Here is a 17966-nt window from a genome sequence, read left to right as displayed (position 1 = left end):
CCATGGACTGTAGCTCATTAGGCTTCTCTGTCCATGGAATTCTCTAGGCAAGAATACTAGAGTTGGTTGCTATTTCCTTCTCCAGGGGATCTTCCTGACTCAGGGATTGAACCTGGGTCTCCCGTATTGCAGGCAGATCCTTAACTGTCATCCACAAGAGAAGTCTAATTGTATAGGTAATATTATTGTATAATTGTATTGTATCATTGTATAGGTAATATTATTATCTATATAATATTAATATTGGGGATTCTGAAGTGGCTCAGTGGTAAAGAATCCACCTGCCAAAGCAAGAGGTGAAGGTTTGATCCCTGGGTCAGAAAGATCCCTTGGAGAAGGAAACGGCAATCCACTCCAGTATTCTTGCCTGAAAAATCCTATGGACAGAGGAGCCTGGTGGACTGTGGTCCATGGGGTCACAAAAGAGTCAGACACGACTGAGGGACTAAACAACAACAATATGAATATTATTATAATAATAGTACTGTATTATAGCAATAGTAAACTTACTAATATACACTTCCTAAAATTGCCAGTTACTTTCCCACTGTAAATCTGATGGACATTGTTTTTTACTTTATCTCTGACTAGTATTTAATAGAGTTGAGCATTTCTTCCTTCTTAGAAAGTCTGTTCCTTTGGCTTCTGTGATCCTGTCCTGTTTGGTTGGACTGTCTGGCCTGACTGTCTGGTTCTCCTCCTGGTTCCTAGTCCTCAGCTCTCTCTAAATATTTAGATGCAGACATTCTCCAGGCTTCTGCCTGTAGGTTTTCTCACTCCATATTCTCTGTTTAATGAGCTGAACTTCTTTCAGAATCAATTCACATCTAGTTGCTGAGGTCTCCTCAACTTGTTTATTAAGCCTATCTTTCTTTTCTGATCTCCAAATATATTAAATATCCTCAACATGTCAAAATTAAATTCATAACTTTATTTCAAATCCCTTTCCCACAAGTATTTTCTCTGTCATTTCTTTCCCAATAAATGGTACCACCTAACTGCTGAGAGCAGAAGCATAATGAATATCTTTGACTCCTCTCTCCATTTCCAAGTGCACTGTTACCAAATTTTGTTGATTGTAACATACTTATCTATTGTATTACATCTTTTATATCTCTACTTCTTTGGTTTTATTCTAAAGTAGTCTAAACTTTTCAGACTACTGCATAATCTTTTGACTTGTTCTCTTCTTCTCCAATAAGTTTTTCACACAGAAGCCAAAGTAATCTTAAAAAAATAGTTGCATTACTTGTTTCCTTTATTAAGTAAAACTTTAAAATGGTTTTCTATTGCTCTAAGGATAAAACATATCTGAGGATCTACTCCTATCCCATTTCTCTAAAATACTGAGCTCTTTCTCATGATCTTTGCCAGAAACTGCTTCCCTCCTACTCATTGCCTTTTTCTTTATTACTTAAATCTCAGCTTACTTTCTCAGATAAGTCATAGGTTAAGGGTTTTCCCATTAACCACTTTAACAAGTTTTTGTACTTTTCTTTCTTAGCATTTATCATAACTTTATTTGAATATTTGGAGAAATTATTTAATCTCTTTATCTGTCACTGGGCCATTATCTCTATGAGGTAAGGCTTAATATTTGTTTAGTGAGTTGATAAAATAAGAGAATATGCAATAAAGGAGATTAAAAATGGTAATGGGTTATTATTAACTTTAAGGATTGTGTATTAGATTTATAATAACGTATTACTGTTGTACTGGTATTACTAGTTTGTTTTAAGCAGACAAAGAAAAGCCTCCATATCCCTTTTTCAGCCAAAGACTATTAAAACAGATATGAAAGTAAGTTTTTTTCTTCTGCAGATCAATAATGCTTGACATCAAGAAAGATAATAGAGTCACAACATTAACTACTCATGCAGGAATCAGAAACTCTCTATTAACGATACTTGATCAGCTTCAAAGATGTCAGAAATCATTAAATGAATTTTTGGAGGTATTTTTTTTTTAATCCTTGTATAATAAATTGCAAAGTGCTTTAATATCTTAGTTATTTGAAAAGATAAGTTTTTTCTTTTTGTTTTTAATTTTTAAGGAAAAACGCTCAGCATTCCCAAGATTTTACTTTATTGGTGATGATGACTTATTAGAAATACTGGGCCAGTCTACTAATCCATCAGTGATTCAGTCTCACCTTAAGAAGCTTTTTGCTGGTAAGATTCAACATTTATTCAGCAGATATTTATTGAGTTTTAGCTATCTTCCAAGCATAATGTTAGGTTCTTAGGCATACCGTTGAATAAAATGCAGATCATGTATTCGAAGAACTCAGTTTAGTGGGTGAGGCAAACTAGTAAGTTGACAAATGTCTATGATCAACATAAGCAGTGGTGTTATAGCTGCGTCCATGAAACATCTGTGAATCATTTAGCTCAGTTTTGCATATGTCAAGATGACATCTTGAGTGAGATCTAAAGAATATATGTCTTAGTATTAGACACTCAATTGTGCCCGACTCTCTGTGACCTCATAGACTATAGCCCGCCAAGCTCCTCTGTCCATGGAATTCTCCAGGCTAGAATACTAGAGTGTGTTGCCATTTCCTTCTCCAAACATAAGTCTTGAAAGTGAAAGTGGAAGTCACTCAGTCATGTCCAACTCTTTGCAACCCCATGGACTGTATACAGTACATGGAATTCTCCAGGCCAGAATACTGGAATGGGTAGCGTTTCCCTTCTCCAGGGGATGTTCCCACCCGGGGATTGAACCCAGGTCTCCTGCACTGCAGGTGGATTCTTTACCAGCTGAACCACAAGGGAAGCCCAATATAAGGTCTGGAAGTGAGGAAGAACATGTCCCTTTATTACTAAGTTTAAAGGTCTCCAGAGTATCATCCCAGTGGATATACTCAATAGGCAATTATTGTTAGCAGAGGTACCTGGAATGGAGATGTAAAATTGGGAGTCATCTGTGTAGAGATGATAATTGTTTACTAGCTAAGTTCTGTCTGACTCTTGTGACCCCATGGACTATAGCTTGCTAGGCTCCTCTGTCCATGGGGTTTCCCAGGCAAGAATACTGGAATGGGTTGCTGTTTACTTTTCCAGGGGATCTTCCCCACCGACGGATGAAACCTGTGTCTCTGGCATTGGTAGGTGGGTTCATTACCGCTGAGTGACCAGGAAGCCCATAAATGATGATTAGGTTATAGGAATAGGAGAGATTACCTGGTAAAGTGGAGAGTTACAGTGCCATATGCTTTGATGTTGTTGAATCATTTAAGTTGAGTAATTGCATTTGGAGTTGGTTTGCTACACAAACAATGATTGTTATTATTTTCTTAAAATATTATTTGTTGGAAAAAGAAATTTCATCTTCACTTATATTCAGGGATTAGCGGACTATAGGCCTACAGGCCAAATCTGATTTACTGTTTTGTATTTTTTTTTTAAAGAAGCTTTTGTTGAGAGGAATACCCCCATGCCCATTATTGTCTGTAGCTGCTTTTGTACTACAAGCATAGAGTTGAGTGATTGACAAAGAGATAGGACCATAACAACCTCAAATATTTACTCTTCGTTGTTTTACAGAAGTATTTACTAACCATTGTGTATCCTAAGCTTTAAAGTGCTTATATCTATAACTGATTTGGCCTATGGAGATAGTAGAAAGAGTTCTTCTAATCACAAAGTTTGCTTTCAAGTTCTACTTCTACTATATGTTAGTTACTAGTTTACCTCTCTGAAATCTAGTTTCTTTCTTTAAATTGTAAATAGTAACCTATGGAGTTTTTCTGAAGATACAAACTAGGTCATGTCTGTTTTTTATACCATAAAGTGAGTGTAAATTTTGGGAAAAGGAAGTGTTGTTTGCTTTCCCCCTTTGCTCTTTTCATCTCACATAAGTAGAATCATCAGTATGTATTCTTATGTGCTCATTTGTGCCTGGCTTTTTTCAATCATCATAATATTTTCAACTATATTTTATTCCTTTCTTTGCTGAAAATAGTTGTGCAAATATATCACAGTTTCTCATTCACCTTTTGGGTATTTGGTTTGTTTCTAGTTTTTGGTGATGAAAAGCTGTTCTTTTTTATTATATAACTGAACTAATATAATTCTAATATATAAATATGTTATGAAGTATCCATTTTGTAATCATATGTAATATCTAATAACTGTGTTTAACGAAGCTTTGCATTTAAATTGTTTCTTTTGTAATATAGGCATACACAGCGTCTGTTTTGATGAGGAATTAAAACATATAACTGCAATGAAATCTTTAGAAGGAGAAGTTGTACCTTTTAAAAATAAAGTTCTTCTGTCCAGTAATGTAGAGGTAAGTAATTCTTTTCAAATGTGAAAGTATAAAAAATTAACAGTATGAACTTTGTATCAAAAGTAATTTGGTCAATTTGTAGAGTATGTTGGTTAATTTAGGCCTTTTAGGAACCTTTCTCATATCTTAAAAATAATTTTTTTTGTTAAGTTCACAATGATTTAATATTAAGGAGAATATGAATTTTTAGTTTTTGGAATTGGAGCATGTAACTTTGAAAAGAACTTTTGCTTTGAAGTCAGAAAGACTTGGATATTAATTGTAGCTCCACAACTTACTAGCTAAATAACTTTGAGTCTCAGTTTTCTTAACTATTAAATGAGAAGTCCTACTAGCTATTGCAAAGCCTTTCATTGAAACTTAAACGAGATAATTGGTGTTAGGTACACTATAGTGTGACTTCCCAGTGGCACCAGTGGTTAAGAACCCACTTGCCAATACACAAGACATAAGGGATGTAAATTTGATCCCTGGGTCGGGAAGATCCCCTGGAGGAGGGCATGGCAATCTACTCCAGTATTCTTGCCTGGAGAATCCCATGGACAGAGGAGCCTGACAGGCTACAGTCTATAGGGTCGCAGAGTCAGATACAACTGAAACAACTCAGCATGCACACACGCATGCACACTATAGTGTTTGGAATATAAGTTCTCAATAAGTCTTTGTTCCTTTTTTCTTCAGGATCTGAGTTGTATAAGATGATTTAAGTGAACAAGTACACTTGAAACTCATGCATTTATACTACAACTATTGATTAATTTGTTCTATTGGACTAGAAGTGAACTGTCAAATGTCTATTACAGTTACACAGATAAAGCCAACAGCATTAGGATGTATGCATCAAATTATAATTTTTAAGTTCCAAAGTTATCTTCGAACTGCAAGTCAGGTCCATGCCTTATCACATATATATCTGTACAGTTTATAAAATGTCCATTCTTGGTTGGGCCTCTACATCTTATTGGATATGAAGTGTATCAATCAGGTGGCTGTAAGCATAGATTTGTTAGGTAGATATCATGTTTGGTGAAGGGTTTTATTGTTTTTGCTGTTGTTTTCCTTTATTGTAATTTTATTAGGACTGGTGAAACACACAGAGAAAAAGCTGTTAGCAGCTGAGGTAGCACAGAACTCTGGAAGCTCCTGTGACGGTTGCAGGAGGTGTCTGCAGCCTCGCACCAAAAGCTCTTACTCTTTAGCTGCAGTGGCTTTTGAACTGGGCAAAAGCTTGTGCTCTTTTTAATACTGGAAAACACTCTAAAAATAAACAGTAGAAAGCTAGAACTTAGAGTTAAAATAGGTAATGATGAAAAGCTATTGAAGCTTGCAGTTTTGTCCTTATATTTTGTTGAGAATGATGTAGTTTTTTAAAGTTAAATAGCGATTCTTAAATATTCATTGCTCTTTTTGATCAGTTATCATTCTTATTTTGACCTTAGTTAACTTTTATTCTTTTATCTATAATCAAATAATTGAAAAATTTTGACCTTGAAACAGTTAATTTTGTTTGAAGAGGGAGCTTAACTCCTTAAATAATATAGTTCACCTTAATGAAGCAATCTCTTTTTATAGTTACAGTTTTCTAAATATGAGATCATCAGGTTAGCATAAGCCAAGGGACTTAGCCAGTCAGTGTGGCTCTAATTTTCTGGCCCAGCTGTCTAGTTTGGTTTGTCATAATGACGAAATGAATGAGTTACTTTTTAAATGTTCATATTTTTTTGGTTTGTATGGATGATGATAGTGATCACTAACTACAAATTTTTGAGTTTCACACTTAGCATTATCCCAAGAGGTGAAAAAAATAGTTATTTTCAATTTATTTAAATAATTTATTTAAAAATATATGCCATTTAGCACATTTTTGGAATGTGAGAGTCAGTAAGAAATTATAACCTTCATGAAATAAAAAATAGAGTCATTAGGTTGTGTTTTTGTTTTATGACTGGTGTAATAAGAAATACATTTTCTAATCTTATTTTCAGACTTGGTTAAATGATTTATCCTTGGAAATGAAGCAAACTTTGAAAGAGTTGTTGATAGAATGTGTTACTGCTGGTCGAAGTTCTCAAGGTGCAATTGACCCATCCTTTTTCCCTTCACAGGTAAGGGAATGTCTTCGTTAGAAGTAGGCATGGTGTCACTGGGAGAGCCCTGATCTAGAGGTCAGGAGGCTTAAACAGCTGGGATCTTTGTTGTCCCTTTATCTAGCAGGGAACATTTGACAAATTGGTTACCTTCCTTAGTCCCTCAACTGTAAAATGTGAGGTAGGAACTGCACGATAGTGAAATTCCCTTCCAGCTCCATTAGTTTGCTATAATTTGGATGCTTTCAAAGCAGAAACCTGTTGACATTGCAGCTATCAAGCCAGTGGGGGGTAGAATTGGGAGGCAGAATCAGTGATGTAGTACTTTCCTGGTTCCAGATGCTTAGTCCTTCACTGATGGAGTCACAGGCTCTATAACTTTGTCTCTCACCCTTCCCATGAACTAATATAGGAGATTGGAGCTGGCAGAAGTTTAGCAGAGTGTTATTGTAGGTCTTTAGGCAGGAATACTGAAGTGGTTTGCCATTCCCTTCTCCAGTTGACCACATTTTGTCAGAACTCTCCACCATGACCCATCTGTCTTGGGTGGCCCCACGCAGCATGGCTCATAGTTTGACTGAGTTAGACAAGGCTGTGGTCCGTGTGATTAGATTGGTTAGTTTTCTGTGATGGTGGTTTTCAGTCTGTCTGCCCTATGATAGAGAAGGATTAAGAGGCTTATGACAGGTTCCTGATGGGAGAGACTGACTGAGGGGGAAACTGGGTTTTGTTCTGTGGGCGGGGCCATGCTCAGTAAATCTTTAATCCAATTTTCTGTTGATGGGTGGGGCTGTGTTCCCTCCCTGCTATTTACCTGGGGCCACACTATGGTGGAGGTAATGAAGATAATGGTAACCTCAAAATGCTTTTGAACTGTGGTGTTGGAGAAGACTCTTGAGAGTCCCTTGGACTGCAAGGAGATCCAACCAGTCCATCCCAAAGGAAATCAGTCCCGAATGTCCATTGAAAGGACTGATGTTGAAGCTGAAACGCCAATACTTTGGCCACCTGCTGTGAAGAACTGACTCATTGGAAAAGACCCTGATGCTGGGAAAGATTGAAGGCAGGAGGAGAAGGGGACGACAGAGGATGAGATGGTTGGATGGCATCACTGACTCAATGGACATGATTTTGAGTAAACTCTGGGAGCTGGTGATGGACAGGGAGGCCTGGCATGCTGCAGTCCATGGGGTTACAAAGAGTCGGACACAACTGAGCGACTGAACTGAACTGACCTGAAGTGTCGGTCTGAAACAATCACAGCCCTGAACTAGAACTTTGACAGCAAAGAACAGAGCTAGGTTGCAAGGTTGATATAGATATTGCTGCAGGTCAGTGTTTATAACAGCTTATTTCCGAAACACTGGATGTTGGATATGTATCACAAAACTTGTTCTCACAAAACTTATTCTGAGCCATATTAAAGTATAGCACTAGGACATGGATTAAATATCCTGCCTTGTTCAGGATTAGTTTTATTACTGGTTGAGACTAACACTATACAGGTAGGATATCAGGAACTTTAGTTCTTAGGGACTATGAAAGATAGGCATTGAGATAATCTGTGATTTCTCACAGGAAAATCTACCTGTTTTTTGTTTTTCAAATTAAAACATTTAGCAGCTATTGGAACAGGTTTTTATGTTGGTTCTTCTAAAGCATGAGAAGTTAGACAGGAAACTTGCAACATTTTAGACTGTTAGCTATTTTACCAGTTGTATCAGTTGCAACTTTTAGCAGTTTAAGTCAAGTTAAAATATGTTTTAAAAAAATCTCAAGTTCTTAGAGAAAAATAAAAATAATCATTGATGAGTAAAATAATGCCATTGCAAAGCCAGAATTAAAGTGTTTTATTACCTCTGGAAATCTTTCCTAGTATTCTGTCAATTTCCAGGTAGGATTTAAATTGACTTAGAATAAAAGACACAATATTAAAAAATATACAAAAGTAAGAATTGCAAAGAATTAGATTGAGGAAATGAGAGTTTTATCAGGAGATGTATTAGGGGTTACAGTCTAAAGAAGGTTGCTGAATTGAGCATGAAACAGTTCTGGGTTCTGAGCAGTCAAGAAAAAATATGAATTACTAAAATGTAAATAGCTCATTTACAAGCTGGTTTTAGAAAAGGCAGAGGAACCGGAGATCAAATTGCCAACATCTGCTGGATCATGGAAAAAGCAAGAGAGTTCCAGAAAAACATCTATTTCTGCTTAATTGAGTATGCCAAAGCCTTTGACTGTGTGGATCACAAGAAACTGTGGAAAATTCTGAAAGAGATGGGAATACCAGATCACCTGACCTGCCTCTTGAGAAATCTGTATGCAGGTCAGGAAGCAACAGTTAGAACTGGACATGAACAACAGGAAATGGGAAAAGGAGTATGTCAAGGCTGTATATTGTCACCCTGCTTATTGAACTTATATGCAGAGTACATCATGAGAAACGCTGGGCTGGAAGAAGCATGAGCTGGAATCAAGATTGCTGGGAGAAATATCAATAACCTCAGATATGCAGATGATACCACCCTTATGGCAGAAATTGAAGAGGAGCTAAAAAGCCTCTTGATGAAGGTGAGAGAGGAGAATGAAAAAGTTGGCTTAAAGCTCAACATTCAGAAAATGAAGATCATGGCATCTGGTCCCATCACTTCATGGGAAATAGATGGGGAAACAGTGGAAACAGTGCCAGACTTTATTTTGGGGGGCTCTAAAATCACTGCAGATGGTGACTGCAGCCATGAAATTAAAAGAGGCTTACTCCTTGGAAGAAAAGTTATGACCAACCTAGATGGTCATATTCAAAAGCAGAGATGTTACTTTGCCATCAAAGGTCCGTCTAGTCAAGGCTATGGGAGTTGACTCACTGGAAAAGACTCTGATGCTGGGAGGGACTGAGGGCAGGAGGAAAAGGGGATGACAGAGGATGAGATGGCTGGATGGCATCACCGGCTCGATGGACATGGTTCTGAGTGAACTTTGGGAGTTGGTGATGGACAGGGAGGCCTGTTGTGCTGCGATTCACGGGGTCGCAAAGAGTCGGACACGACTTAGTGACTGAACTGAACCGAACTGAAATAGCTCATTATCTTTGTAAAAATGTGAACTACTAAAAATATAAATGTAAATAGTTCATTAGCTCTGTAAAAATGTGAACTACTAAACTGTATCTAGAAAATAATTCTAGTTTACTAGCAGTTAATGTTAAGAAAAAATTATCTCAAGAGACCATATATAAATGGATTGAATAGTATAATTGTCTACATGAATGTCCGAAACAGGTTACTGTGTGCTGTTATTCAGTTCTCTAAAGACATCTTTGTGAGGACCTGAAATAAGGTGGGGAAGGCACTTTCTCGTCTGGGAAGGAGGCAGCATAATAAAGTGGAAAGATTCTGACTTACCTTGGTTCACATCCTATCTTTGGAGTGATTCTTTTGGCCACTTAATTAAGAGGGTGTAATAACACCTCCATGGCAACTCATTTGAAGGTTAAATTTTATTAGTGGAGCAGCACCCTTAATGACCATTATATTTTAGGCAATTAAAATCTTAGTGTCTGTTCAGGTATTTGAATGGTAATGTGACATGAGAATTAGTCAAGACTAATTTTTGTCTTGAGTATCATTTCTGTTAGTCTCTCATAGAAAGTATAGCAGACTGTTAAAAATTGAGATATTGATGTGCACTTATTTATAACACAGAAATTCAATAGTACCGCCTGAATGAAAATCCACATATGTACATATTAGTTTCGAGGTGGCATATGAACATTTTCATATGAAAATTAAAGAGCAAAGTCTTTTCTTACAAAGCAAATTTGGATTTGTTTAAATACTTTCCAGTTCAGTTCAGTCACTCAGTCATGTCTGACTCTGCGACCCCTTGAAGTGCAGCACGCCAGGCTTCCCTGTCCGTCACCAGCTCTCAGAGCTTACTCAAACTCCTGTCCATCGAGTTGGTGATGCCAACCAACCGTCTCATCCTCTGACATCCCCTTTTCCTTCTCCTTCAATCTTTCGCAGCATCAGGGTCTTTTCCAATGAGTCAGTTCTTCACATCAGGTGGCCAAAGTAAATGCATTATCATATACTTGATTAATTAAATGTTTTACCATATACTTGATTAAAGAATCTGGTGAGTTTTGTACTACAAAGTATGAGAGATGACTTTGCCTTGGAAAGTTACTAATTGATTTTCTTTTTTGTTAAAGAACTTGATGTGGTACTTATATAATGTTCTGACTTAGAGCAAACAACCCCTTAGCCTGCTATATTGTTTTAAAATGTCTATATAGATAATGAGTTCATCTGAGAAATAGAGGCATTTAATGATATTTTCTGGATGCTAAAAGGTAAATATAAGAAAAAGACGATCTGTTCAGTAGTAATTGGTCAGTAGCTTTAGCGCTTTATATGATGATGGATGGTTCATCTTTATATGATGATGGATGGTCTTTAGTTTAAAGGAGGGCCCTTTTCCATCTAAGAACTGTTTCAAAGTATTTTAAAATATGTTTTTAAAATCTGGTATTTAAATGTATCGTTTGCTTTATCAGCAACCTTGCTATATAGGTTATATTACAGAAATCCTCACAAACAGCATTAATATTTCATATTTTATGGGAACATGAAGATGATCTATATTTAGTCTCTATTTATGGGGATTAGATTGAACATACAAATCTTGCTTTAAGATAAAATTGGTATTTTGAAATTGTAGACTTCAGTGGTATACTGAGAGATTATTTTCGAATGCTACAAGATTACTCTTTTTATTAAATAGGATTAAATATCCTGATATCTTTGCTAGTTAACAGAGGCCATTTATGAAGTGAGTCATGGGAAGAAAGTACAAAGGCACTTAGGTTATAATAAGCTTAGTGCATTCAAAGGCCCAAAAACAGGCCTGTAGAAGAATAGTGAGAGATGATTTCTGAGAAGTAGGCTTCAGCTGCATCACACAATGCTTTTCCTACAAATGTATTACTCTGTTAATATTTGAGGTGCCAGTAAGACATTCACGTAGGGAGATCCAATATGTAATTGGAAATTTGGAAAGAGGTATCTTTCCTTACATTTATAAAATATTCTAAATAAATTCACCTTTTAAAAATAATTTTTCTCTTTATTCATTAGATATTATGCTTGGCAGAACAGATTAAATTCACTGAAGATGTAGAAAATGCTATCAAAGATCATAGTCTTCATCAGATTGAAACACAGCTGGTAAATAAGTTAGAGCGCTATACTAACATTGATACAAGTTCTGAGGATCCAGGGAATACTGGTATGGAAAAATGTTCCATTTTTTGCTGACTTTTGTTATTTGAACATTTCTTTTAGTATTCTATCTTAATTTATCTATTGTGCTTTTGTCTGTCAATCAATCAATAATCTGTCTATTTTGGAGGTTAATTTAGAAATTATAATAGATACACTTAACTTTTATATTGTACTTGGAATCAATAATTTATTATTTTTAATGGAATGTAGAAACTTACCATTGTATAGATTTCTTTATCCTCCCCCTTTTATGTTTTCAATGTGTATAGATATTTACCTTTATCTATATATTATATATTAGATATATATTTATCTATGTGTATATATATATAGATAGATATTTATCTATATACATTGAAAACTCCATGAGATTCTAACTTTTCCTTTTACCATCACCTGTATCTCAGAGGACCTGAGAATTGTATTTAGATGCTTACCATTTCTGTTGCCGATCCTTCATCTTGGTTTCTTCCGGTGTCATTATCTTTGTTTGAAGAATTTCATTTAGTGTTTCTTTTAGAGCTTCCCTGGTAGCTCAGAGGTTAAAGCGTCTGCCTGCAATGCGGGAGACCTGGGTTCGATCCCTGGATCGGGGATATCCCCTGGAGAAGGAAATGGCAACCCACTCCAGTATTCTTGCCTGGAGAATCCCATGGACGGAGGAGCCTGGTGGGCTACAGTCCATGGGGTTGCAAAGAGTCAGACACAACTGAGCCACTTCACTTCACTCACTTGCTGAATATGAATCTTACAGATTTCATTCACTTGAGAATATATTCATTTCACCTTTATTATCTTTTCTGATGTGTGTGTGTGTTTTTTTTTTTTTTTGGTTCTTTTCATGTCGAATGATTTCAGATTGCATCCTGGACATTTTGAATATTGTGTTACAATAATCTAAGTCTTATTTAAATTTTCCGGGTAGTGTTGATATTTTTCTGTGAGCAAGTGCTCTCGTTAGGTTCAGCCCCAAGTTCCAGTCAGCCTTCTGTGGGCTGTGGGTCCCACGTCTGTTCTGTCTGTGCTGTGTTCTTCAGATCCTCGGACCTTTCCCACATGTGTGCCGCCTAGTGGCCAGTCATTAAAGTCCGATTTAGTCGGCACCTCAGGCTAGGTTCAGTTCTTTCATGAAGAAGTTTCCAGGATGTCTTCCCAGGCTCCTCCTGCTCCGTGAACTCCGCCGGGTTCTGTGGTTCCCTCGGGCTGCCCTTTTGACTTCCGGTCAGAGAGCAGGGGCTCCATGTGCTCTCCCGCACACTTCCTGTGACTGGGCCCGTGTCTTGAACCATCTGATGGAGAGAAGAGTGAAGAGCAGTTTGGGTTTGTCTCCCTTTCTTGGGGTCATGGCTCCTCTAATTTGAGAGGGCGGTTCTCTTCCTTCAGAGTTTTAGGCCTTTCTGGGATTCCCCTGCCAGCGCTGTGGCTATGGGGAGACTCCATTTTTGCTTTTCAACTCGGAGGTAGAGGCCTTGTCCTTGAACTCTCTCTGGTAACACCACTATGGTTTCTGGCAACACTGAGTCCAGGTCCATGCATATAAGAGAGAAAAAAGGAAAAAGGTAAACTTAGCACTGGTTTGGTTGTACTTCTGATTCTGTCCTTCCCCAGTTTGCCTGATACTCTTTACTTTTGCTTAAATAGCTGTTTAATGCAGGTTGTCTTGTGTTTTATACCTGCATTCAGAGGGAGAGCCAGGCTGAGTGTCCTTACTCCCTTGGAGAAGGACCTAGAACCCCTGTTTCATTGAATTTTTAGTTTTTACACTCACAGTTCTTACTGGTGCATTTGACGTTCTTTTGAGTTGCATGATGTATGTTACTGTACTGTTAAGATGGATTATGAAATTAAATGCACTAAGGAATCATATATATATAAATTTGCTAAGGAATCATTCATATATATACATATAAAATGTTAAAGTACATAAATCACAGGCTAACATTTTCTCCAATTATTTTAATTGTATACAGAATGTGGCATTCTGGAGCTTAAACTTAAAGCACTTATTCTTGATATTATTCATAATATTGATGTGGTGAAGCAGTTAAACCAAGTGCAAATTCATACAACTGAAGACTGGGCTTGGAAAAAACAAGTTAGGTTCTATATGAAAAGTGATCACACATGTTATGTTCAAATGGTGGATTCTGAACTTCAGTATACTTATGAATACCAGGTATGCCTTATGGCAGAAATGTTTAATTTTTCCAGTTAGAAATTATTTACTTTAAAGGAAATTTGCTATTGAATGAAAGTTATTTTAATTTTAGTTGTAACTTTTAAGAGTTTTGTTTGTGTTATTGTCTTCTATTTCATCATACTTAGAAAGATGCTATATTGGAAAAATTCTATTTACAAAAAAGTTAAAATAATGGCAGTGTTGTGCTGAATTCTTTAAATGTGCCATTTCTTGAAGTAGTATTTATTTATGTAGACTGAAATATATCTCTAATCCAAAGAGAAGTGAATATTAGGCAACCTTGGTAGAAACAATTTGGTTTGTGTCTCCTTTTACAAGGCCAAAATTAGTTAATATGTTAAAGTATGTTTGTTAAATATCTTCAGTTTGCAAGGTAAAAGAATTTTAAAGCAAATAATGTAATCTATTCTCAAAAAATCCATCTGTATGCTCTTTGCCTTTTTCCATCATAGTGAGTCAGTCATCAGGATATGTTTGACATTTATGTTAATAAGCATGTCAGGAGAATTGCCTGCTGGCTCTTTCAAAAAGGAAATGAATTTTGAGACCCAAATCTGTCCACTTAAATTGATGAAAAAACTCTATAAAATGCAATTTGAATCTGTTTTTTGAGAATTATTTGGTAATTTAAGATTATTAATTTCATAAGGAATTTTCCAAATTAATTATACTTTGATATTTCCAAAGTAGTTCTCATTTGTGAAGATGGTAAAATTTAAGGAATTTTAAAATACAAAATAGAATTATTGTATGCAGTTGTATTGAGTTGTATTGGAAAGTGTGTAATTGTATACAGGTTTTGAATTTATCTGTCTTCGAGGTATATATTTGTGACATTATCAAGAACTTGATTGGGGGATATATACATATGTGTGTATGTATATATATATGTGTGTGTGTGTGTGTGTGTGTGTATATATATATATATATATATATATATATATATATGGCTGAGTCCCTTCACTGTTCACCTGAAACTGTCACAACATTGTTAATTGGCTATACCCCAATACAAAATTTTTTGATGTTAAAAAACAAAAAAGAACTTGAGGGACTATATGAAAAACCTGACAGTTTATCAATTGAGGATAGAATAAAATGCATGCTTGAGAAATAACTAAGTTTAATTCCATTTTGTGCTTTAGAAAGTTTCTTTACTAAAGTATGTTTTAGTAAACAACTTTAAACTTTTGTTGCCTTTTAGACTTTTTAACTAGAATCTCTCACTATATGATATTTGTAATGTTGAATAGAATAGGAACGTGAAATTTATATTTCTCATATAGGGTAATGCTCCCAAGTTGGTTTACACTCCTCTGACGGACAAGTGCTACCTAACTCTCACTCAAGCCATGAAGATGGGACTTGGAGGAAATCCTTATGGTCCAGCTGGAACTGGAAAAACTGAATCAGTAAAGGCTTTAGGTGGACTTCTTGGAAGACAAGTTTTAGTTTTCAATTGTGATGAGGTAGAATAAATAATTATCTAACTATGTAATAGTGTCTTAGATGTTTGAAATAGTTTTTACATATTTATATATATGAAATGCTATCGTTTAAATCACTCTACTTCTGAAAATGAAATTTGTTTTGAGAAGTAAAATGGAGAGAGGTTGCATATAGTATAGTCTAAAAGCTTTTCTAAAGATAACTATTATAAGACGTAATTTTAAATATTGAATGAAGATTTATGTTAGAGTGTAGAAAAACACTTTTTGTAAGGAGAATAGTGAAGATAGGAGGAGAAAATCTTAAATTCATTTAAAGTACCATTTTCAGAGCATTATGTGTAGGATTTATATTTTGACTTAAAGAATAACTAAAACAAAATCTTTAGTTCTTGTGCTTTTCAGAATGCTTTCACATGAATTATTTTGTTTATTCCTTGAAACCACCCTAGTTTTTAAAAGAATAGCTATTTATTAATAAAGAACCAAAGGGCATAGATGGATGAAATGATTATCTTCTCACTAAATGATATAAAGTATTAGATTATTATTAGAGTTTTTAATTATGTTTAATGAATATAATTTTAATTGTTATTTTTAAGGGCATCGATGTGAAGTCAATGGGACGAATATTTGTTGGCTTGGTAAAGTGTGGGGCCTGGGGTTGTTTTGATGAATTCAATAGATTGGAAGAATCCGTACTGTCTGCAGTTTCTATGCAAATCCAGACAATTCAAGATGCTTTGAAGAATCATAGATCTGTGTGTGAGCTGCTTGGCAAGGAGGTATAGCTACATCGGAAATTTAAAGAATTAAAATATTTTATAAAACTTTGTGTTACTCATACTCAGGCAAATAGTCTATCTTTATTGCTTCTGGCACCCTTGTTTCTAATTTGTGACCAGTGTGTTAAACCTTTTTACCTGTGAATTGTCTCTGAATTTCTCACCTTTTTTTGGTCCCATTTCCACTATTCGTTTTCAAACTTTCAGTATTGAATAATCCAGTTATAATGTTTGCTAACGTTTATCAAACACTCTATGCTGGCACTGTGCTTAATGCTTTTATATTTTGTTTTACTTAGTACTCACCACAGTTCTTTGAGTTAGGTACTGTTATATTTTTTTCACTTTATGGATGAGGAAACTACGGCTTTGTAAGTTAGCATAAGTAGTGGTGTTGGAAATTGAACTCAGGTGTGTCTAACTCTGAAATTCATGTTTTTAATCACTATTCTATATGAATCTTCATTAACATTTAGCTATTCTACTGCTGCTTACTTCTCCACATAGGAAATATACATTCATGTCGTTAGAATGGAAACTTATTTGTATATAAAATATAGATTTCTCTCTCTATATGTAATGGTGAACACACTGGAAGTAGAAAGAGCTGTGAAATTATCCTCTTCTCCATAATGACATTTTCACAATACGAGTTTTTCAAGGTAGGCTAAGTAGAACCAATTCCAAATTTCTTGTAACTTCTGAGTTTACCTGAGTAAAATTTAAATGTTTAAACTCTTTCTTCACAAAGAAAAGAGAAACTATTAAGTACCATCAAAATATATTTTTTCCCCTGTTCATTTTTGTCATTTCCTCCTCTTAGAAAGAAAAATTGTCCTTTTTGCCAACCCAAGCTAAATTTTCCATCTATACTTTGGGATCAGCTTCCCAGGGACTTTCTCTTCAGAGTTATTCCTGTCCTCTTTCTTCCCATTTCTCACTGGCTTTTAAACATAATCACATAATTTTCCTTCTAAATGATGTACAATATTATATATACTAATACTGTAGTATGCTATTTAGTATAATGAAAACATAAGCAAAGTGAAAGTGAAAGTGAAATTGCTCAGTCTTGTCCGACTCTCTATGCGACCCCATGGACTGTAGCCTACCAGTCTCCCAGTCTATGGAATTTTGCAGGCAAGAACACTGGAGTGGGTTGCCATTTCCTTCTCCAGGGGATCTTCCTGACCCAGGGATCGAACCCGGCTCTCCTGCATTGCAGGCAGATGCTTTACCATCTGAGCAACCAGGGAAGCCCAAAACATAAGCAAACCTTCCCTTAATTCATCTTTTCTTCCACCATTCTCTTTTTCTTTTCTTTCCTTTATAGCCAGATTTTTTACTCTAGGTATTTCTGCTTCATTGTTGTTCATTCATTGTTTACACATTATAATTCTAATTTTCTATTCTTACTGCTTTGTTGAAAATACTCCCACTAGATAACACTCAAGATATTTTACTCTTCACTGTCATAGCGTTTATTAACTATAATTGCTTGACTGTAGTATTCAATAGACTATAAATTCCAAAAGAGCATGAACTATTACTGACTTTAATTCAGAGTTGTGTTGTCTCTGTATACTTAAGAAAGCACCTAACACAAGGAAGGCTTTTAATAAACATTAATATTGAATAAATGGACAGTCAAACTGGTTACCGTCACTGAAACTTTCAGCCTCAAAAAACTGAAGAATCTCTATAAAGTAGTATAGTTCATAAGGAGTTTATTATATGTTGAGTAGATCTTTAGCACCCTAGTGGTTACTTTTTGCTAAGGTATAAGATGTGTGTAGAACTATGTCGCGATAAAACTTCTATTGGTAATATATTTTATAGTTATAGTTTCAAATACTTGATGCCTGTGT

The 17966-nt window shown here is 35.6% G+C and overlaps 1 protein-coding gene across 1 annotated transcript in view; it reads left to right on the top strand.

Annotated features, from left to right (window-relative positions):
• Positions 1-17966, top strand: part of DYNC2H1 (dynein cytoplasmic 2 heavy chain 1) — a 376760-nt gene that overhangs the window by 59891 nt on the left and 298903 nt on the right. Inside the window, exons 27-34 of the mRNA XM_052652274.1 lie at positions 1822-1954; positions 2054-2171; positions 4184-4296; positions 6282-6401; positions 11519-11669; positions 13636-13841; positions 15152-15334; positions 15916-16098. Of these exons, the coding sequence (XP_052508234.1) occupies positions 1822-1954; positions 2054-2171; positions 4184-4296; positions 6282-6401; positions 11519-11669; positions 13636-13841; positions 15152-15334; positions 15916-16098 (1207 nt within the window). The remainder of the gene's footprint in view (positions 1-1821; positions 1955-2053; positions 2172-4183; positions 4297-6281; positions 6402-11518; positions 11670-13635; positions 13842-15151; positions 15335-15915; positions 16099-17966) is intronic.

The sequence above is a fragment of the Budorcas taxicolor genome, chromosome 15 (genome assembly GCF_023091745.1).
Source record: "Budorcas taxicolor isolate Tak-1 chromosome 15, Takin1.1, whole genome shotgun sequence".
NCBI lineage: Eukaryota > Metazoa > Chordata > Mammalia > Artiodactyla > Bovidae > Budorcas > Budorcas taxicolor.
Note: the sequence above shows the minus strand (reverse complement) of the source record. Positions and strands in the feature narration are given on the sequence as shown.